General features: G+C 38.3%; 1 protein-coding gene across 1 annotated transcript in view; it reads right to left on the bottom strand.

The window, feature by feature from the left end:
- LOC133211659 (voltage-dependent calcium channel subunit alpha-2/delta-1-like) overlaps positions 1 to 21420 on the bottom strand; it is a gene marked incomplete at its 3' end in the record, with an annotated part of 188770 nt that overhangs the window by 94603 nt on the left and 72747 nt on the right. Inside the window, exon 3 of the mRNA XM_061352222.1 lies at positions 17894 to 18010. Coding sequence (XP_061208206.1) covers positions 17894 to 18010 — 117 coding nt within the window. The remainder of the gene's footprint in view (positions 1 to 17893; positions 18011 to 21420) is intronic.

Here is a 21420-nt window from a genome sequence, read left to right on the forward strand (position 1 = left end):
CACTAATAGTTATATAAAAAACATTCCCACCTGCTTTCAAAATCACTGCACTGGAAAATACCAAATCCTTAACACTAAGACCAACGGGGTCTCCTACATGAAATGGGCAGTAGCTTAACCTAAACTTCCTAACTGCAGCTAAACAAGGTGAATATACACAAAGTACTCTGAAGCAGGAGATACACAAGTTGAAGGGAGACATACACAGTTAGGAATATTGTGCCCATTTAACTTCAGTGGGAAATTTGTGGAAGTTCGAAGTCTAGGATGAACCAGATGAGATATTGTTTCTCTGTTCCACTTGAATATAATTCTATTAATACTTCAATATTGCTTATTATTATATTCACTATTACAATATTTTCCGTATTTTTAATTTCAAGTCATACTATAGACTTTTTGATTCAAGAAAAAATATGTCATTAAACTATTGCATGCTTAATATTAAATCCATGCTTAATTCTGCACAAAATCAGGACCAAGCCTGAAGCTATAGGCTTTGCCTACAATACAGCAATGATTATCTATGCAAATATGTATCTTATGTGAATCTATTGCATACACAGAAAACTCTTTTACGAAGTATTAGAAAACTTAAAAGCGTAACATGATTCACTGGAAGGTTAAAACCATGAAATCAGAAAGTTAAAGCACCTTAAAGCAGAACCTATGCTCCATTCTCCCAACTACAATTGCGTATGACTGTAGTTATGTTACCTCAACAGTTAGTACTTTGCAACATTAATTTTTCCTCATTTTCATCCTCTGTAGTCACCTCTTTAGCATATTCTTAGCAAATGCAAAGATGAGTAGCAAGACCTGGATTTACAAAATTATGATCTGAAAATAAGATGTATATTGAAGATTAGGAGTTGAGGTTGTAATACACAGGGCACAGAGAAAATAATACACAGAAAAATCTGAAGGCATGGAAAAAAAATAAATGAAGGTAAAATTACACCGTGGGATGTCTACTTGTGGAGAGAAAGAATAGAAATATATTCTTAATGAAAACATTTTCAGATTATAGCCATAAATTTGAAGTTACTACAATGTATTTTCATTACACACACACATTTATACATAATGTTTTAGACATTTTAGTACACATAAGAAGACAGAACCGCATTTAAATATGCTACCATTTTTTTACAGGGAGTTGAAGCCCATGAAACGTGTCATGAGATGAAATACTCTCCCTAGAGTTGCAAAATGCCATGGACTAGTTCTTTGACTTCCATTCCCCTCCATTGCTCATTAAAGGAATGTCCTTAAGGTGCTCTTCAGTTATTACTTCTCCTGGCATATAGCTATTGCAATGTATAACAGATTTGAGGGAAAAAAGCTAAAAAGAGGATAGCTGGGGGGCCAGGAGGGGTGGCCTCCTCAGATAAAACGGTGTGAAGTTTGGCATGTCATTAATGCTGTGGAAGATAACATGGTTTGGAAACACTGAGGAAGTGCCTGGTGGGCCTGCGAGGTTTACGCACATCAGGATCTTCTGTGTCACTAAAGGTTGATTCTGTTTGAAACCTACCTGGAAATACTCACCCCTAGGATTTCGACTCAATCTGTTTTTATCACCTTGGGAACACGTAAACATGATCTTCTAGCATTTACTGTTCATTCCCATTCATTTTTTTAAAGACATGGTTAAACATAAACACATCCTGACAACTCCAGAATACATGTAAACCCTTAAAAAAAGTACAATAGAGAGAGGGAAAAAACAAGAAGAAAACCCAGAGCAAACGTCAAGGGGATTGCTCACTGCCTGCTCAGCAACAGGAGCATTGCAGCTGCCCACCCCTGCACTATCCACCCAAACACATCCAGCAAAAACAAAATCACTGCTCCACTCTGCTCTGACTCAGACAAGGTACTTAGGGAATAGCCACTGAATACAGCAGCAGAGGCTGTCTGTTTAATACCTTACACTGTGCTGAGCATCAGTGAGTCACTGCTGCTGTAACATAAACCAACTTGGAGACAACATAAAAAGCAAAGGAGAGAAAATCCAGCTATAGCCAGCATGCAAGCAAAAAACTGAAACTGAGGGATTTTGTAAGGTTGTTCTGTACAAGAGGGCAAGAACTAAAGCATCTTTGTGACCTTTTGGGTTTTTGCAAGTGTTCCCTGCTAGCTTCTTGGTGGGGGGGATTAAAGACCCTTCTCAATCAAGGTGCAACATGCTGAGATCTGTAACAGGTCACACCACAGAAACATTTGAGGAAGGTCTTGAAACATAACCACCAATGAGTTTCAAGGTTTTTAGCAACATATAGAGAAATACATATGCTCCTTAGTAAAGTCAGACCTAGATGTAATTAAGACACTAATGGAAGAAATGTCCCATCCTCCCATGGCCCACTGAATACTGTACTGACAATGTTACTCTAGGATGGAACTCACCTCCATTCATTCTTCTTTTTGTTGCCTCCCCTAAGTCCACCACCACAAAGGAATATTTCCCCCTGTACTAATTCAATAGGATGCAATTCAAAAACCTTCCTGTCTTTGGTCTGGAGACAATTACAGGATTCATGGAGTCAGGAGAGTGCATTACAGACCTGGGTTCAAGAAAAAGTACAAACTTCTGTTGTTCTGGATTGTTCTATTTAAAAGGGAAAAAGAATTCTTAATTATTTTTTTTTATTTCATCATTTATTTTAACACCACATGAAAAGCAGCAATATACGAACAATCAGATTTTCCATAATTATACCTGTCATATTTGCATAGAACAAAATTTATTGCCTCAGGGCAGTTTTAATTACAATCAAGTGGTGGGTGATTGAGGTTTTAATAAGAAATAGTGAACTGAAAATACATTAAGTCCCCAAACAATTCTATATAAAAAAGCCAATCTTTGTCCCAGAGTGTCTTGAACCTTAAGACTGACAGAACTTCTCTTGCTATTAAAAGATGAAAAACTTGAAATAGATTCATGATGTTACTGTTAACTAAGCACAGGGAAGGTGTTAAGAGCTCACACAATGCAGTTCTTTCAGCTTGCAAGAAATGAGTAATAAAAAAACAAACTAAACCAAATAGAAGCCAAACAAACCAACCAGAACACCCCAAAGCCCACTAGGAATTCAAAGTGGGGTTTTTTTTGGGGGAGGCACAGTCCAGTAAACTACTGTTATACAAAAGCTGTATTTTTTCATGGCTAAACAAAGTATCACCACACTCTGAATGTGTTAGATTCTGTACTCCTCTGTAACAGTGGCTTCTAAACAATTTGTATTTGTGGACCACTTCCAAATCCATAATAATGGGGTTTAACTATTTAGAAAGTTAATATTAAATAAAAGTGAACTTCTCTGGCAGTCACAATTCAATGAATACTGTTGAAACATATTTGTGGATTCATCCCCTCCCTTAGGAACTGGTGCTCTACACCTTCAACTGATTCTGTTTGACAAATATCACGTCCATCAGCCTGAAAGAACAAACCAACTGGTTTTGTTTCTGGGAAATATTAGGAGAATTCTGTAAATAAAGCCTGAATGGTACCAAAAATATAACTTATGAAGGCCAAAAATGAAATAGTATTTTTTAAAAAGTAAAAATTAAGAGCCTAGAACAAGACTAAGGAGAATGTAGAAAAAAAAAAAAAAACACTAATTAGAAAAAACCTTATTGACTAACTTTGATGGCATCAAAGATTCAGAGAAACAGAGCAAAGGCTTCCCCTATGGCTGACTTTGGGGCATTAGCAGAATCGCAACAGCATCTACTTATGCTCTAAATACTCATCTACAGTGCTTAATTCAGAGGTGCAGTGCCTAGCACACATTCTAACTGCCATATATTTTTGAGATGTCTTGCAATATAAAGAAGGTTACAATGATGTTTAAATTGAGACAAATACAACGGGAAAAGAGCTTATTCTCCTCTAGATAAATACTATAAAAACTCAAAATGCAAGCCCTTCTGTTTCATCCGCCCGCCTGGTTCTGTGAATCCTTTGTTCCTCACACAATGGCTCAGCACTGATATGATGGAGGAATAACCAAGGAAGAATTGGTGTATTTCTGTTCAGTCTAGCTTGTAATTAAGTGATCAGAACACTCCTTTGGAGGGTGAGAGATAAACACAAACTTTCTTTGAAGATAAATTTGATCTCAAATCCCTAATTTCCTAGACAGCCATTTGAGTTGCAGAATCTTCTTCCAAACATATTAGAAATGAAAACTTACCAAAAAAAACCCTAAATCAAACACACAAAAAGAAGTAAAACCTCAACCACAGCATCTCTGTAGCGCAGTCCTAAGTAGAAGATTTCAGTCTGATCCTGAAGAACTTAAGGTGTCATCTTGCAACATTTACCCAAATGGCTTCAGTTGTATCTGTGTAAGACAGCCTGGTCTTAGCACATCCATATCTGTCTTCCAGCTGTGCTTGTCTCATGTCTGTATGCATAGGTGCAGTATGGACCCAGGTGACTCCGTGTTTCTGATTCCACCACGACAGTCAAGTCCTGATGTTAAAATCAGGCATACTTTGGAGACTTCAGTGTTTGGAGCTAGATCATCAAAAACCCCTCTGAACACCGGGAACAAACATGCAAACATGTTTGTAGACAGACCACTGAGGACAACTTCCACCTCCACGTGAGTTTATAAATCAAATTCAAATGCATAACAAATGTGAGCCCTTTAGGACTTTATTTGAAGAGCATCAATTTCTATCTGCTAATCAGCTGTATAAAAGGGAACGAAAAATGTTCCTGGACTGACCTTGGGACTTTGAAGAAACCATATCTTCATCACATTGACACATCATAAAATGTGTCATCCCCTTACTTCTTGAAGCTTTCCCATCAAAGAGAATCTTTTTATTCAAGCAAAAGGATTAACATAAAAACATGTGAAGTACCTTAGCCTCTACTGATTAATAGAGCTTTTTTGAAGGTGAAGCTTACATTTGTTTATCAGCAATTTTACAGTTGGATCACAGAAAGTTAGAAATTGCAATTTAGACCTTCAGGAAACAGCACAAAACAGTTTATCCCACTGCTTTCCTTCAGCATATCCTGCTTTCGAAACTTTTCCACAGAGACTAATGGCACAAGGAAATTGATGGGCTCCTGGGGAATTTTGCCTTTTGTACTAACAAGTACATCAAAGTCAGTGTTGCAAAGAAAGCTGACAGGAGCTCTCTTAAGGCATGTTTTAATATGGAAATTCCACTGGAAAGCCCAAAAGATGCGATAAAGGTGGCAGGTGGACACCTTAAACTGGTAAGGGAGAAAAACCTACAAAAGAAAACTGCCAGGTGAACACAACACGTGAATCTGCTTCATACATTCATGAAGACAGAAATTCAGTATTTCTTCTTAACTAGCTCTGCAGCAAGCTGTTTCCAGGGACTCAAACCCTGCTGATCCGATTCCTTTAAAGCTTACTTGGAAGAACCCCAGATTTACCTGTGTTCTTTCCCGAGGGTCCCAATTAGCTGCATGCCTGAAATACTGGCTCAAACTGAGCTACCAAAATGCTGGAGGAAAAACTCAACTATTCCAGGAAACAATTTGTTACACGACTGAACCCATACTGTTATCAAGTGCTACAGTGCATCTAAGGATACTGCAGCTACATAATAAGCATTATGGACATGTGGTAGATGGCTACCTTTACAGAATCCTTTCCAGAAACAGAAAAAAAAATTAGGAAGACTGACTAATATAAAAGACCATTCAACTACTCATTGCTGAGTTTTAATTTAGCAAATTACATGACCAGCAACCAACCCAAATGTAGGGTTTTGTCTTTTACTTGATCATAGAACACGACTCTAAAAGGGGTTTAAAAATCAGATTGTGATGTCTAATCTGCAATTCAACAGGTCCTTATTGCAGCAAGAGTTCTACTGAAGCTGAAAGTCTGATGCATGTATGTATTTCATCAGTCCAAACCGGCATCTTTAAATTTAATCTTCTTCTGGCTCCACAGTAACAATTATTGCCTTTAGCTTAATCTTACTGAAAATGTGACCAAAAAAAAAAAGGGTAGAACAAACACGTGGAAAAAATGAACAGTTTCACTGTAGCAAAGTATTTTAATTTCTCATTAGGGAAGAAGAGATTTAACTACATTTATCTTCCAACATAAAACATTCACCAAAAGTAATTAAAACCTTTTGGATTTGGATAACATTTATTTAATCTGAAGTTATTTTATTTTTTTATTTACTGTATTTTGTCTGGCTGCTAATGATTTACTGTTGATTTTTCTTGTTAAGAATTACATATCTGAATACCTACCACTACACACATAGTTGCAGCACCCGAGCACTCTGTCATGATCTTCTGATCTTAGGCCTGCCAAAGAATTATGTCTGAAGTCAGAGAAGAGGGAAATCATGTGCTGAAAGATGAATGTTCTCCATCCTACCATATCCTACCCTATCCTATCCCCAGTCATTTTCTAAAAGAAGAGATGGAACATGATGCAGGCACCCAAGACATGGTAGGTCCCTCATAAAATCTCTGCCTTGCCCCAGAAGCTCTATTTCCAGCATCACACACCAGTTATGAAAGGGAACACTGCATAAGCACAAAGCAGTGAAATGGTAAGCCTGGAGACCCAAAAGTCCTTGACAACTAGGAACAGTTCTGTTATTACCTATCTTTCACTGCACTTGTGCTTTAATTCTGCCTTCGAAAACGCAAATTGAACTAAATTACAACTCAAATGTTTTGAGAACTTATTAAAACTCTCTAAAATTCTTGCAGGAAATGTAATTCAAAAGAATTGTTATCATCAGATATTTTATCATTTGAAATAGGACCAGGAATTTAGAGATTTCATAGCATTTACATAAAACAGTGACTGTGTCTTGGACACAGGCAGCTTAAACAGTATTTATAAAGGTGAAAAGGGTGAACAATTTAAGATGAGTTACTGTGATGCTGTAGCGACAGTCTAAATTGAAATTGAATAGGGGGAATGCAGAAAAAGAGAAACAAAGGGTACAAAGCATTCCACTAAGACAAATACTGGTATCATGCATATAGTCAGGTAACAATGCTTTTAAAAAAAAAGGTACTGGAAGACAAAATAAGATGCTTGAAAGAGTCCCAAAATTAATACACAGCTACTATGAAACAGTTTTTGTATAACTTGTGTGTGCGAGTTCGGACCACTGAGATCACGATTTACATTTGGTTCTTCTCAGTAATATTTAATAGAGCTTTCAGCAAACAGGTGAAGTTTTCATTTCACAGAGAATTTAAAAGTTTTAAAATACAATTTTGTTGTGGTTGAAAAAGCAAACTTAGGAACTGAAGGAAAGGTCAGGAGTCTTGGGAGGGTTGGCCAAACAGCAGTAGAGTATAGAAGCCAACATCGGCAATCCTCAAGAACTCGTGTATTTTTCTTCAGTCTGTTTAGACAGGCAAACTTCCATTAAAGAAATAAATTGGAGCAAATTCAACTCCTAGGACAAAATACTGTTATTTTGAAAAAGTCATATTTTTTGTCACTGAAAGACCAATCTTCTACAAAATTTCTGACTAGCCACAGTGGAAAAGAGTTGTAAAGCAGTAAATTCATCAATGCGCTTCTTGGGCAGATGATCTGAAGTCATCAGTCCAAGAAATAAGTAACAAAATGGTTCTCTTTGCCTATCAGGCAGAAACAGATACAAAAATATCTGCAGGAGAAGAAGCTGCCTGAGGGTAAGCCTCAGCTAAGAAGGGCAGCAAAGCCCTGAAGACAAAAACTGGGAAGAATCCAAGAAAAGCAAAAGCAGCAGTTTGAGTTGCATTGTTTTCTTTTTAAATCTGAGCTTCTGAAGCTGCAAAGAAAGTAACTTTATAACCAAAAGAAACCAAAAGAGTTATCTAGAACAAGATTTCACTTTCCACACCTGGTACATCACCCCTGCCCCTCCAGCTTGGTAATGCTTTAATGAGGCTTTGCACCTGAAGAACATAATTCACAAAGGAGATTTCAGTATCCATAAACCTAGACAAAGAAACTTGCTTGTAACAAGCACATGAAGAATTCCCCCAGAGAGCTTAAAAAACAACAACACAACCTCTGGGAAATTAGCCACGGTGGTTTATTTTGTAATGGAATTTGCTCAAATGAATATATACAGGGGACTGAAGGGGAACGAACTGCTGCAGCTATCACTGCTCCTTATTTTTCTCCATATCAAATGGGAACGCAAGAAAGCTATCAGCGACAACCTACTGTGTAAGGAGATAAAATAGTTAAATTGTGAAGCTGATCATCCAATAGCATTATTTGCCACAAGGTCTTTTTCGCTTTCATCATCCCAGGCACACTGACAAGCTCTAACTGCAATAGGCTGTGCTAGCAGGACAGAGATTCAGCAGGTGTCTCTCTAAGCTAGCGTACTAAATGCTGTTTCAGCACCACATACAGTTCAGGTCCACAAAAATCAAAATGATGACACACGGCTACCTGTAAGGGTATGGTAAGTGGGAAGGATGAACCTCTTTTTATCTGTCAACACTAATACCACATCTGCAGAAGGCAAATCAAAGAAACTGTTAAAACATGGAACAGTCAATATTTGTAAGAGCTTTCATTGCAAGCACTCCGATTTATTTTTCATACTTCTATGATGCCTTGCAAGGTATGTGAGTTAGGTGACTCCATCCTCTGATGCATAATGTTGCATCTATACAACCTAGCTTTCAGTTAATAAAATAAGACTCTAGGAAAAACAAATAAAACCAGATTCAAACCTCTGAAATGGACTAGTTGACTAAAGTTTGTCTTCACAAGTGTCACATCTTGCTAGCTGTCATTCCAAAACACACTTGCTTCAGCAGCTACAACTTTAAAAACAGGCTACATTTGCATCTGGAGACTTAAGGAAAGTTCACAGTTGCTAATTGGCTCAGTATTATAGTCTAAAAAAGCATATCTAAAACTAGTGCTAGTGTGCAAATTTCCAGTGAAGGTAGTTTTAAAAGCACTGAGTGCATTATCAGTCTTAAACTCACCTGCAAAGTTCCTGCCATATCTGAAGTAGCTATTTCTGCTATTTGGACCAGCCCTAGTTGTGGACTGAAATCTAAACCTAACACTGCTGAAAGTAGCTGACAGTGTCTATTCTGAATACTCACAGAAAGCATCCAGTAATAAAATTTAGGAATTTTCCACCCCAGTGAGTTACTCAGTATGTGGAGAATTGATGGGGATATAAAAAGTAAACATATAAATAGCCCTAGTGCCCTAAGTCTGTAAAATTCTACCACATAAATAATGGGAAAGACTTAAAGAACCAATGTCATGTAAAACATATGGTATGCATGATCTTACAGTCCTTATACAGAGAAAAGTTCATTTTATTTGTAATTTTTCTATATTTTCAATATTTTTTCTAGTAGGATATTGGCACAACTAAAGCTGATTGGTTTGTGATGCTGGTACACACTTTGTGTGATCTTTTCATTAAATATCTTTTCCTACAGCCGAAAAGCCACCTCCAGTTTTAAGTGAAAAGTTAAAATAAAAGAATAAAATACACTGAAACAATAAAGAGAAGAAGCATCCACAGCGTAGCAATTCCAAGGGTATAAATAACATGTTAGAGTGAAAAATAACATAAAACCCGTGTACGTGGTACAGAAACAACCACAGACAAAATGTCACTTCACCTGTTTTATAAGTAATTTACTCAAGCTAATTTGCTCTTCCCCACCTTGTAACTTCTTAGAAACCAGACATGAAATTATTCTGGTGAACAACCCAGCACAAAAAGTCCACTGGTAGGAAAGAGAGCAAGGGGAAGACATTTTATCTTGATCAACCTTCTGACACCACCACAACTCAGTATTAAAATGAGACCTCTCCCTTTCTCTCTTTATTCTGTGAGATATCACAGCTGTGCATAAGAAAGTAATAGGAAACATCAGGTGACTCCACCAACTCAAGGCCTAGTTCATCAGTGGCTTCTAATAACAAAGTCACAGAGTTTACTCTGTCATCATTAAAATAATAAGGGAAGTCAGAGTCACAGATCTCCCTCAACTTAAAGAGGATCTAAATTACAGCTCTGGAAAATGGCCTAATTTTCAGACAAGGACTTTGGCTCTCACAGCCTGAGAATGAGAATAAATGGATTTAACATATTTGAAGGGATGATAATGAAGGTGGAGGGCAACTGTTACTATGTGACTGGTGGAAGCAAGGGCACGAAGCCAAGGGTGAATACAGGGATATTGTCCGTGAAGCTAGGGACCAGGTTAGGAAAGCTAAGGCCCAGTTAAAATTAAACTTGGCTAGGGATGTGAAAGATAACAGGAAGGGATTCACAGTTACATTGCAAATAACAGACAGACTAGGGACAACAAGGGCCCTCTCTGAAAGCTATTAGGAGAACTGGCTACCCTGGATTTGAAGAAGGCTGAGGTTCTGAATGACTTCTTTGCCTCAGTCTTCACTGGCAAAGGCTGTGACCGCACCACCCAAGTCTTGGAAGGCAGACGCAGGGACTGTGAGAATGAAGACCCTGGGCCCACTCTAGGAGAGGATCTGGTTCGAGATCATCTTAAAAACCTGAACGTGCACAAGTCCATGGGACCTGATGAAATCCATCCACGGGTCCTGAAGGAGCTGGCGAATGAAGTTGCTAAGCTGCTGGCCATCATATTTGAAAAATCATAGCAGTCAGGTGAAGTTCCCAACGACTGGAAAAAGGAAAATATAACCCCCATTTTCAAGAAGGGGAAAATGGATGATCCAGGCAATTACAGACCAGTCAGTCTCACCTCTGTGCCTGGCAAAATCTTGGAACAGATTCTCCTGGAAGGCATGCTAAGGCACACGAAAAACAGCAAGGTGCTTGGTGACAGCCAGCATGGCTTCACTAAGGGGAAATCCTGCCTGACCAATTTGGTGGCCTTTTATCATGGGGCTACAGAACTGATGGACAGCAGTAAAGCAGTTGATGTCATCTACCTGGACTTGTGTAAAGCTTTTGACACTCTCCCAAACGACATCCTTGTCTTTAAATTGGAGAGACATCAATTTGATGGATGGACCCCTCGGTGGATAAAGAACTGGCTGGATGGCCGCACTCAAAGAGTTGTGGTCATTGGCTCAGTGTTCATCTGGAGACCAGTAACGAGTGGTGTCCCTCAGGGATCAGTGTTGGGACGAGTCTTCTTCAACATTTTTGTCAGGGACATGGACAGTGGGATCGAGTGCGCCCTCAGCAAGTTTGCTGATGACACCAAGCCGTGTGGTTCGGTTGATACACTGGAGGGAAGGAATGCCATCCAGAGGGACCTCGACACGCTTGTGAGGTGGGCTTTAACCGTGCTAAGTTTAACCATGCCAAGTGCAAGGTCCTACACCTGGGTTGGAGCAATCCCAGGCACAGCTACAGGCTGGGCAGAGAAGAGATTCAGAGCAGCCCTGGGGGTGCTGCTCGATGAGAAAATGAACACGAGCCAGCTTCAGTGTGCACTGACAGCCCAGAAAGCCAAACATATCCTGGGCTGCATCAAAGGGAGCGTAACCATCTGGTCAAAGGAGGTGATCCTGCCCCTCTGCTCTGCTCTCGTGAGACCTCACTTGGAGTACTGTGTGCAGTTCAGGTGTCCTCAACATAAGAAGGACATGGAACTGTTGGAAGAAGTCCAGAGGAGGGCCACGAGGATGATCAGGGGACTGAAGCACCTCCTGTATGAAGACAGGCTGAGAAAGTTGGGGCTGTTCAGCCTGGAGAAGAGAAGGCTGTGTGGAGACCTCATAGCAGCCTTCCAGTATCTGAAAGGGGCCTGTAAGGATGCTGTGGAGGGACTCTTCATTAGGGACTGTAGTCACAGGACAAGGGGTAATGGGTTAAAATGTAAACGGGGGAAGTTTAAATAGGATATAAGGAGGAAGTTCTTTACCATAAGGGTGGTGGCAGTGGAATGGGTTGCCCAAGGAAGTTGTGAATGCTCCATCCCTAGCGATGTTCAAGGCTGGGTTTGACTGAGCCTTGGGTGGCATGGTTTAGTGTGAGGTGTCCCTGCCCATGGCAGGGGATTTGGAACTAGATGATCTTAAGGTCCTTTCCAACCCTAACTATTCTATGATTCTATGACTTTTGCACAGATTATAGTATGGATTGGAGGACTTTAGCCCTATGGTCAGAGGATTTAAATCGGAAGGAAAATAACGGAGTTGCACATACTTCTCCCTGGTCAGACGTTTTGTCTATTTAGTTTTTAGATTAGAAGATAACTTGAAAAATACACACTTCCAGTCTACACACTGGAACATAGTTTAGATGCAATTTCAACACACCTGTGCAAGTGTATCTGGATCTAGATGCTTTTCCGTATATATACACAGGTATTTTCACCTCACAGACCTGGCCCAAGTCCTCACAGAGTGATCAGCTCCAAGTTTTACAGTACCATACTAGTATTGGCAATTTACGATTAGCAGACCAGAAGGTGGGTGTCCCAGATTGTATTTGAGGATGTTCAGTTACTTTTAGACATTCAAACAAAATTCAAGCTAGAGTTCTGGATCCCTTCCAAAAAGCAAGAGTATGAAGCACACTTACAAAAGTTATTTTAGTTTTGTAGATCTTTCAGGCTGCAGAAGAGTTCCCAACCCTATTTAAAGTTTACAGTGTCTCAGGTCAGGAGTCTCAAAATACATTATATCACATGCTTTTTTAATCTTCCTAGTTATATTGTGAGACACTGAAGGCAAGCAGGGAAATACTAAGAGATCTGGACACACTTGCACAGCTGTGTTGAAATTGCATCTAAACCAGCAGATAAACATTCTAAGCTCCACAGTCACAGACACAGTTGTGCATATTGGACATTACCCAACAGCATGGAGAGGGAACCTGTCTCCTAGCACACAATCTGTGCCTCAGTTTCCATGGAAACTCAGTTTCCTCAGTTTTCAGAAGAAACCAAGGTATAAAGACTGAAGATATGATGCCTTTGGCTGACAAGGCTGAAGAAATCTAGACAATAAGGTGCAAATCCATATGGAACTCATCTTTGTCTACATGCAGCCCAAGAAGACAAGTTTATTGACTAGTACCTTCCATTGAATGACCTTAACATAAGAGTTTAACCAGTAAAAGAGAAAACAAATGATCCCACAGCAAAATAAAGCAATATTAAGCAGGAATTTGTCAGTGCAAATATGAATGCCTCCCATTCTCTAGTGAAATATAGTTTAGTAGACTTTGCTTTACACAAATTATTGTTCTGTTGCATTAGAATATGGGCAGTAATGGAAGAAGAGTTTATTAATAAATGAACTGTTAGCGTACACCATAGTGTTGACAAGAAGATACTGACACTGAGGCTTTCCAGAAAGAGTTATTTCACAGTGGAAAAGAAGATTTGCAGAGGAATATGCATGCATCTTAATTTTGAATATGAGGACAAGTAGGATTCATCTCAAATTATTACACAAACATGTTGCCAACAGTTAAATAAGTTACAAATGCAGAAAGGAATCTTATCTGAGCAAGAAATATGATGTTTTAATCCTGTTTCTAACATTTTCTGCTGTCTGTGTTTGCAAAGACTGTTAGTAGGTGTTTATTCATTTTTTCTCTTAATTTTAATTCCCTGTTACCTAAGAGATCCACACTTCCTTACTCTCTTCAATTCAAATGTACCAGCAGATTTTCCTGCCATAGAAGATTCAGGATGCTCCCCTATACTTAACAAATAATGGGCTGCTCAGATGGGCAGAGGAAAGCCAAGGGCTGCACCCCCGAGATCACACAAGAGTGAAGCTGCACCTTAGATTTGGTGGTCAGCACTGGATAGAATATTGCTTCAGATGTCATACTTCATTTACCTCACAACACAATGCATGAACAGAAAACAAAACCCCAGAAAAGCACTTTGCAAAGCACTGAATTTTTAAAATATGCCTTCCTAAAAACAGAATTCACAATTTTAAATTTTATAGTGTGGCAACAAAAATTATGATCTGTGCAAATCTTAATACAGTATTTTACATGTGTAATAAAATATGAGTCCATCTCACATATTAATATGTTTAAAAGAATTTATTTTTATCTAGCCAATGAGAAAATATTTGCAACTCCTCGAACCATATTTTATAAATATATTGGAAGGCTAGGTACTCTGTTTAGTATTTCTGATGATACTCATGAAATAATATTAGTAACCCCCAGATACAAGTATTCTTGTCTTTTGTATAAAGAAAAGTATGTGTGGGTTTATTCTTTAGTTTCCATCTGAACTGAAAGATTATGATCTATTAGCATGATCTACATTGCCCCAGAAAGTTATTGCACTGATGAATGGGATAGGGATTTTAAAATAGAGGATAACTCTAGTGAAAATTAACAATTTAGCTGCAAGACTGCTTAATGGGCTAGGCATATATTCGTTGGTATCCTTGGAAAGATTGTGTACATGAAAAATATCCAAGAATCTTCGTGAGTTTTGCCTGTAGTTATTACAAGATAAATTTTCAATGAAATCTCCACCCATTTTCCATTTACACGCTTGGAAATGCAGGTTGCAATGGTAGCACAGCTAGTCTGTGCACTACCTTTTAACAAGATAGATACACAGAGACAGAATATTAACTTGCCTATAATACCGTAGAATCATAGAACATCTCAAGTTGGAAGGGACCCAGAAAGATCATCAAATCAAAGGACAACATGCATACCATATGCATATGGAAATTCTATAATATCAAAATAGTGTTCCATAGGGTTAGGCCAGGCAGATAGGCAATGATAAACAACAGTAAACCACTAAAGAAATGTTTACTATTTGACCATTAGGCTGTACTGCAAGATAGCCTTTGACATCCTTAACTATAAGGCTATTGTCTGTCTTCCTCCTTACTACTCATACCATTCTCTTCCTCCATTACGCTTTGTTGGAAAATTCTCCATTTTCTTTTTGTCTTAATTTTTTTCTCCTCTTGCTAACATTTTCAAGTAACAGCTATCTAGGAAAGTTCAGATTATGCCTTTGCCTTTTCTCCTTCCCCAGGTAGGTACCCATTTCAACCACCATTTTTAAGCTACTCCCAAACATAAATTCATACACATGACAAAAATAAAAATACTTTTTTCCTTGGAGCAGGATAAGTCATCTTTGTCCAGATTTTTGCTATAAACTTTTCTCATATAAACTAGAAATGAAACCACAAAACTTTCCCATGTTTCCATTAATTAATTTTACCTTTAAGTCACAGCTAGAGAGTTTTATAGCACAAAGTTGCCTGAAAACACAAATAATTTGGAATGCAAGAGTTATTTCTCTCTCAAAGGTGCTCTTGCAGCTCAAGGGAAGACCGCTTATTATTAGAAAACTCATCACTAATATTTGCTTATCATAACCTTCCCCAAAGATTATTTGTGAAGCAAGCCTACAGAAAATCACGGCATGCCTCGGGTATGCTAGTCTCTGAACAATGACACTGTTGAAGTCATTCACAGGCACCTTCCTCGTGGCATCACTGGAGGATGTATCATCCTCTTGCATCATATTCTTTTCAGGTCAGGTCTTAATTAACACTTTGAGTCATACTGGCCCCAACAGTAAAATCTTTTGTGTAATCATTAGTAGCAGTTCCACTCAACTCCACTCTTAATTTCAAAGAAAATGTGACCTAGCAGATTTAAGAAGATTTAAACTTTAGAGAAATAATTCAGCTTCACTACATAAAGTTTACAAAATGCCAGCATAAGGATAGTCTTTAAAAAACAGAAGAAAGAGAAATACATATGGAAGGTGAAGAAGTTCTTCTAGAAGAAAGTAACAGTTCAGATGCAGGACATAATAAGTGAATGTCTACTGTGTATAAAAATAATCCAGAGGAAAGTTTAAAATCAGAAGTCACTGAAAACTCTGATATAAATCCAGGATAACTACAAATAGAAAAGCCAGTATAAATATCTGAGCCATTAGAAGCAACTGGACTTATGGAACACCCTTCCCCCAACTGAATCTTCTTTTACATCAGGGAACTGCATCGTATTACTGTTTTCAACAGAAGACTGTGGGCTTGCCTGAAGGGAGGCAGGGACTCTTCTTCCATACTGACAGAAAAACTGTTCTGGAATCTCTTCTAAAGCATGAGATACTTAATTTTCTTGCAGCTTTAAGATCAAACCACCACAGACACACACAAACCCTTACATTAATCTTGAGTCACAAGAAAGTATAAGGTTTGGCTGTGGTAATTTAAAAACATCAGACTTACATGGCTTGATGTGAAAATAGTGGAAAAATTGGTACATTCACAAAGCTCTGCAAATGACTTATAATATTTTGCAATAATAATACCAAGTCCACAGAGTATTACATAAACAGATGCCCACTGCATTAAAACAGGAAAACAAAAAATCATACCTATTTTGCACTTGAGTGAAGCAGAGAAGCTTTGGCCTAGGTAACCCTGATGTACACTTCATGTTAGGGAAGCTATGGGAACTGAAAAAGTGAACTCCTCTTAAGAATAAAAAGGCAGGAGAATGGGTACGTCCTGTGGTACCTATTCATTCATAGCAGGCAAAACAAAATCCCACTGCCTACAAGAAGGCTAGTCCTGAAGACAGCTTGCAAACAGCAGTTTCACTCTCAGACTGCTTTTTCAGCTGCATGAAACTGTACTGGTAAGAGGACTGCTTGGGTGGGACTCATCTCCAACTTTATACCAGACATTTACACTGAGGCTCCTCTAAAAGAGAAAGCGAGAAGTGAGTACTTCTGGGCTGGAGTTCATTTCATTTTAAAGTCTTATTCAGATCATGTCAGGTCAATCCTGACTGAGAAATGTCTGTTTTATTCCACTGCACAAAAAAGGAGCTTAGGACTACCAGCTGAGTAGATGTCTACAGTTAGGTGAATTAATCCCTCTTTCTTCTCTCTTTAACTTTAAATGACACATCCAAACTCATCTGCAAGTCTATGTGGATATGTATTGCTCAGGGAATCCCAGTTTGCTGTTCCACCCTTTAAACCTATGTCTAGTAGTTTTAGTCTGTAAAAAGCATGTTTATGAATTCATCCACAACCCCCTATGCATGTTTGTTCAGCATCTTCTGGAAAGCACTCTAAACTCTTATACGAGCCAGAGTGATGTGAGTAGGAATCATAAAAATCTGTTACCCAGGTTTGGTGTCTTACAGGATAGAAGAGAAAGGGACTGCTGGCAAAAGCACTTTCAAGAAATAGCGACTTCTTATTTAAAGCATGAAGAATTGTGAGGTTACAATGCAGCACGGTCTTCCCACTAATAGTTCAAGATTAAATTTGCTGATATGAAACATGATTGAAACACAAATAAAATTAGCAAGTCAGACACAGAATAGGTATGGAAATTAATCTGATTCACATATGGTTACATTTGTTGAAGAAGGGTAAGTTGCTGCCATCAGGAAAGACTGAATAACACAGACCAAATATCAACAAATATAGTTAGTGTACATACACACTATATAGAATAGTACCAAAAGGAACAATCATGACTTCAAAGATACCATTATTTTTACATCACATTTTAAAAAGCTCTACTTCTTGTTTCCCCAACATCACTGCTGACTGTAGAGTACAGTGATCTTCAAGTCATAAACATTAATGTGCGTCACTTAGAGGAATATTTTCCAATCTATTTATAACTTGATTTGTTACTTGGCTGTGGTTCCTAATCTACCCATCAGTATTATGAGCATCTGCCCTATGCCAATGAACTAATGAGTTCATTTTCTACCATGAAGTCACAAGCCATCTTTCTACATGTCATATCCTATACACATCAGGCTGACATTGCCCGTAAGTGTGTAGGCAGCAAAAATAACAATAAACTCATGTTTCAATAATAAATAATGATTTTTTTAAAATGCTAAATAGAAAATTCAGTCCATTAGTACTCACCACCAAGGCTTTAGATCTGTTGCTCAGAAGCTTTTCAATGTCTCTGGCTGCAAGTTCCACAAGCTGACGAGGGTTGTTGGCTTCCACAGTATACAAATCTCTGTTTTTCAGATAAATCTGCAAGAGGGAAAAATGGAAATAAATCAAAATGGCAACAGACATTCAAAATCAGCAAAGTGACTTGACAGGACAGGCATCATGATGTCCTCTGTTTTTACTGCCGAGCTTCAGAAAGGTGTCTTGGATTAAAGAAATACTTCACCTTTTTGTTTGAGAGGTAGGAGGTGCCACTAAAAATCATTTAATACATCTTCAAAACTGACTGTGTCTAGTGATGGATAGTTCAGCTGCTAGATGCTCAACGAATCTGATTCCCATATCATGCTGAGAGAAAAGTAAAATGGAGATCCTCTGAAATGACTGAAATCAAATAGTTACTGCTGGATTGAATTCTTCATTGAATGTTGAACAACAACAAAAAAAAGTTCGAAGTAAATCATTTAAGTTATCCTAATGTAACGAGTTTAGAACCTTATTTATTATTTCACATGATAGTGAAGAAGAAGAAGAAAAAGACAAAACCAAGAAAGGAGACAAAAAGGCGAAAGAAGAAAAAAGGGGAAATAGGGAAGTCAAAGGAGGGGAAAAGATGGGGTGAAAGAAGGGGGAAAAGAACTATAATCATGTTACTCCTCTATCATGAGTAAAGGTTATGTCTGGTAAGATAAGATTAACTGTTTCCAAAGTGGAACATGTATATAAGGGATATAATTTGATTTATTAAACAAAGCCACTACAATGAAATGCACACAACCACAAGAAGTAATGAAGAAAAAAGTAGCAAGAAATCCACTTGCCTATCACTAGAACTGGATAACGCAAAACCACACTTTCTGGGGAGGGGGCAGGGAAAGAAAAAAAACTTATGGCTTGATAGGTAAATGGGGAAAACTAACCAATGCAACCAATAGATGGCCTGAGTTTACTCAAGTACTTTGCCTCTCCACAGCGCTGCCTGATGGGGGCCATGTTGTCTCCTGGGGAGTAATTCCAGGCACAAGCAGGAACGGGTCCAGCACTAATGCACTGGCTGCCATCCAACACAAGAACCAAGAAACTACAGACCAGACAGAGTTTACCAGCCTTGCCAGGTTTCTTGGCTTAAAACTGTGGAGACCTTAAAGAAACTCACCAAAATATGCTTCCAGTGCTTGTAGCTGATGGGTATTTATCACAGTCAAGTTTCTGACAACTACAGTCATAGCTGGAAATTTTTATTGGGCACATCTCATATGCTGTCATAGGATTTCAGCACTTTTGAATTTCACAACGATGATGCTGGGGTTTGGATTTTTTCCTTCAGAAGTACCATCTTTCCTTCCCATCAGTAACTGAGTAATTGGAATAAATATTTTATATAGCAGCAATTACTTAAAAAAAATCAGTTCATCATGAGCAGAAAACCACTACTCAGGTTACAGTTTGGATATTTTTTAGGTGCTCTATTTTCAAAATTGCTCCATAAAATGTTTATCTTCAGTATAATTTGGAGTATAATTTGGTATAATCGACTGCAGCTACCAGAAAAGCCTTACAGTCCTACAGGCAGAGCAAGAATAGAAATCAGTTTTATAGGTCCATGGTTTCTTGAATCAAGAATGGAAATTTCAGAGGAGCCTCAAAACTAGCAAAACTCTCAGGTTATCCCGTCAAAAGCAAATATTCACCCTGATCACATAAGGAACAGACACTGGAATGTGGGTGTTACAAGGTGTTTGCGTCTTATAATTTGAAGAGAAGTGAGTACCAAATTCTTTAAACTTCATTTGTGACTGTGTGAAGTGCACCTGCATCAAAAGTTATTAGGTTTATAGAAGAATGGTCACAAGATTCTATAAATAGGTTAGAAGAATGTAAAATAACTTTCACAAAAGTTTTTAAATAACAAGTTTATTCTTATTATTAAGTTTATGCTTTAAGAAGAATGCTTTTAATAAGAACTTTAAAGCATACTTTTATTTTATTTCTGAAAATATTTCCTTTGTTCAATGTTTTTCTGGTTTCGTTTTTGCAGATCTATTCATGCAGTTGCTTTTCAATTGCTACTCAATGGTGAAAGCAATGAAAATGTCAATACAAACATGTTTCCTTTGAAAGTTTTAACTAAGGAAAAACATGTTAAAATTTGGAGAAAAAAATCCATTTCATTGTAATTAAATTGTTTACTCTAGTAATAAACACTTAGAAAGCCACAAGCTAAGAAAATATACAGTAGGGGCACAGTCAAGTATGTGCTCATGAAGGTTTGAAGCGATGGGTGAAAGGGATGACATGGAGATTGCACTGGCCAGCTACATAAGGACAAGTGCTGTAGATATTTAGAAATGTTTAAGCACTTAGTTAAGTAAGATTTCTAACAGGCTGTTACCTCACTGCCTCACCAGAAGTTAAGGTGATGGCACACTGTATCCACACAACCGTGATTTTCCACCCGACCAACCAGAAACCCAGTACAAATAATTTATTGGACTTAATGTTTCACTACAGAACAGTTAAGAGTAAGCAATGCTGGTAAGGAACTAAGAACCTGAACAGAAAGTTTGTACTTTCATCCTTATCTAACCCATCCTTATAGCAAACACATGAACCCCTAAACCCCAATCTAAAAACACTCAACCTTTTCACATACCCCATTCCTATAAGGACGTTGGTCCCATACCTACAAGCTTGAATGGTTTGAAAGCTGCAGACTACCAGAGCATGGTCTAGTGGGTGTATTTGTAAGAAAAAAACACACATTTCAATTTTTCTTCTCCAGCACAAGTTATCAGAATAGTTCAAAAACCTGAATCATTCAACAAGGAGATCACCACCACAAGAGAAAGGAGTTCTATTAATACTTAAGATCTTTCTAACAGGCACTGTTGGTCCTGCTGTGCACAAGATCCCATCTAGATTTGAGTTAGTGACTCTTTTTCTCCTCCTCCTTGCTTTACTCCGTGGCAGGGCTCAGAGCACCTACCTCCCCTGCTTCTGCTGCTGGTGACAGATTTATCCCACAAGCTCCTAAACAAAAGACATCAGAAATAATTCAGAATTGCAACAATTCTTTACTTTCCTGAAGTGTGAGACCTGCCTCAACTACCAAGGAATAGCTTAAGAATTATTCACTATTTATTGAAGAGGTGTGTACATGATTTAGTTGTTGCCTGCTTCCCTTCCATTCAGCTGTAGCACTGCAGCACTTCAGCACAGCTCCACATGGGGAAATGATACACGCCTCAGGATTTGGCACCCTGTGACAAACTTTTACTTCTCCAAGCCTCCCACCTAGAAGTCAAACACAATTAGCAGAAGCTCATCTCAAACAGACACAAAGGGTCTTATCAGCAAAGGTGTGCTCATTCGTCTTTCAAAATGCAATTTGGCAGGCTCTGTGGCTTGTTAAGAAGAGCTAATTTTAGTGCATTTTATTAAATTGCTTTGACCAAGTGAATACAAGCTCTGTTGGCTTTTACAGCTACAAT

The sequence above is a fragment of the Neopsephotus bourkii genome, unplaced genomic scaffold (assembly GCF_033783945.1).
Source record: "Neopsephotus bourkii isolate Nb327-2 ecotype Australia unplaced genomic scaffold, CSIRO-AGI_Nbou_v1 NB_638, whole genome shotgun sequence".
Classification (NCBI taxonomy): Eukaryota; Metazoa; Chordata; class Aves; order Psittaciformes; family Psittacidae; genus Neopsephotus; species Neopsephotus bourkii.